This window comes from Limulus polyphemus, unplaced genomic scaffold (assembly GCF_000517525.1).
Source record: "Limulus polyphemus unplaced genomic scaffold, Limulus_polyphemus-2.1.2 Scaffold558, whole genome shotgun sequence".
NCBI classification, from domain to species: Eukaryota; Metazoa; Arthropoda; class Merostomata; order Xiphosura; family Limulidae; genus Limulus; species Limulus polyphemus.
Genome location: NW_013666168.1, coordinates 383211 through 385954, shown reverse-complemented (window position 1 = coordinate 385954; position 2744 = coordinate 383211). Strand labels below are relative to the sequence as shown.

The window sequence follows — 2744 nt, the reverse complement described above, 5'->3', positions numbered from 1 at the left end:
AATTCCCTTGTTGCCGTCACTTCTTGGCGGTCTTATATACAAGAGTACCGCACATCTAGTTAAACACTCGAGCATTCACGAACCTTCGAGAATATCATGACGTGTTACTAGGGTCACGTGACTTCCGCTGTCGTAACAATATATTTATCGCAAATAAAGACACATTGAACTTAGCAAAGTTGTAAAGAGTGCATGTACACGTTAGATAAAAATAGAATAATTATTTTTGTATATTTCTATAATATTAAAACTAATTTTTTGTCACTTTTGACATTATTTTACACACTTTTAGATGTACATTCTGTATATATAATTTTATTTTATCATTATGTTAAATTTGAAGTTGTCATTTATCTAAGTTGTTTTGAAGTCGATGCCAGCTAATATCTTAAGGTGTTTTTAGGTGTGGGGCCTGTACAACATTGGCTCCAGAGTATGAGAAAGCTGCCATCGTTATGAAGGAAAATACCCCACCAGTAACTTTTGCTAAAGTGGATTGTAGTAAAGAAGGACAACTTCTTGTAGAAAACAATGTTTCAGCATTTCCCACTTTGTACATTTTCCGTTGGGGGCGTCAGTATCCTTACGAAGGTGGAAGAAACAAATCAAGTAAAGCAACAGATAGTTAACAGACAAAATATGCATGAATATTTGTAATAAGTTTAAATTTTCTTTCTAGCATTACGCCCAGTTGTTATCAGTAAATATATGACATGTATTATCTTGTTAAATACTATCTTGCTTCTATCGTATAGCAATATAACTTAATTTGTTCTTTTTCCAAGATCATGCCTGTGTACTCTTATCTTTCCCCTCCCCATTTCAGAACGGAATTTTATTAAACTTCCATTCTTCAGCTTGTCTTAATAATGATTAACTTATTATTGCTTATGTGTATAAGTAGGTGTTGACTGATAACATTTTTAACTTATTAAATTTGTTTAGACAAATATAAACAGTGTAGCCAACAACAGTATATTTAACAAAATAAATATAAAAAAAATGGTGAGGGTGATGTAGATTTCAGTAATATTATTGAAGTTATATGGAAAAAAGTTTTTTATTTTGCTTTTTTAACATAAATTCTGACTTCACTAAATTACTACATTGGAGATTTTCCTTATCATTTATAGAAATATTGTTCTTTTTTAATCTATAGTAAGCATGATAATAATCAGCTGTTACTAATAATAGACTCTGTGAAAGAAATCTATAATCTTTTTCACTGTAATTCTTTTTTTTTGTACATTTGTTTTTTTTTTCATATTACATGTAAAGGTATCATTGAATACATGAAAGAAGAATCAAAACCTCCAAGCAAAGAAGCAAAAACTGTTAAGGCTTTGGAAAATTACAAAAGCAAGAAGGATGTAAATGTCATTGGCTTTTTCAGAAATGAAAAGGATAACCTTTATAAAGAGTACCTGTTAGTAGGTATAGTATCTAAGCTTCTCAGTTATATTTCATTTCAACGAATTTTAATAATTACTTCAATAAGTAATGCTGAGATATGTTATTGCACCATAGTGTTATAAAAAAAATAAGAACATTTATATACAGATGTATACATTTATATATTTTTTACATTTAGGGTAAGAAAATAATTCAGATTATTATTTATGTAGATATGCTTTCATGATCAAATTTTAAAAGAAACATGTATTTAATGTTATATTATTAAAACGTGTGCAGTGTAAAAATTTAAAACCTCTTGATCATTATGATATATTTCCTAGTTTAAATCAAGTTTAAGAATTAAATAATACCAAAATCTTCAGCTTTTTTATATCATCAGGATGCACTTGCGAACCAACCATCTAAAAGAGTTTTGTTAAATTTTGAACATTTCTCTTTTGTTACACCATGCTGTACTAAATCTGCATCATAGAGCAATGGTTAACTGAATGTCATAATTTATATTTCTAGGTGAAATAACTGCTTATACACTTTTTTAATTATGTAATTCATTGTTTTTAAGAATTAATAGCACTATAATATTGCTTTTAATGCTAAAAAAACATTATTAGGCAATTAAATGATACTTTCTTTTAACTATGACAAAGGTGAAGTTTTCCTTACTAATATTTTGACATTCTTTGAAGAGTTTACAGCTTATGTAGATGATGGTACCAGTGTGGATATGGTATATCTAAATTTTCAGACAGTATTTGACAAGGTGCCACATAAAAAGCTTGTTAAAGAAGTTATCTCTGTAGATGTGGAGGATAGGTTGGCTCACTGGATAGAAAACTTGCTAGATGGAAGTAACCAGAGGGTTGTTATAAGTGGAGTTCTGTCAAACTGTATTTAATGTTATGAGTGGAGTACCCCAGGACTCAATGCTTTGACTATTTCACTAACTGGGTGGTTCATATCTGTAATGGGTTACCTTCAGATGTAGTGGATGCAATTAATTTAAGGGAAAGTTGATAAGGGCTGGCTTTGAGTTTTTCTTTTTTTAAGGATTTAATTTAGTGGATAGGACAGCCTAGATTGAACAAAAGGTTCCTTACTGTCTATTAAGACTGTTATGTTAAAGAAATGAAAATTAATACTGTTTGATGAACTAGTCTTAAAATAGCAAAAATGTACATGATTAGTTATTAGCTCCACTATGATGTACAAGTATGTTGCACATATATATATATATGTAGGATGGGCCATAGTACACCTCATTTACATTATACTGTTACGTCTCCGTTTGTTAATTAACTTTCCGTAACTTCGTTCCGACGAAACTTTGG

At 29.7% G+C, this 2744-nt stretch overlaps 1 protein-coding gene across 1 annotated transcript in view; it reads left to right on the top strand.

The window, feature by feature from the left end:
• Positions 1-2744, top strand: part of LOC106459092 (protein disulfide-isomerase A4-like) — a 32590-nt gene that overhangs the window by 21269 nt on the left and 8577 nt on the right. The window contains exons 5-6 of the mRNA XM_022385510.1: positions 404-609; positions 1279-1434. Coding sequence (XP_022241218.1) covers positions 404-609; positions 1279-1434 — 362 coding nt within the window. The remainder of the gene's footprint in view (positions 1-403; positions 610-1278; positions 1435-2744) is intronic.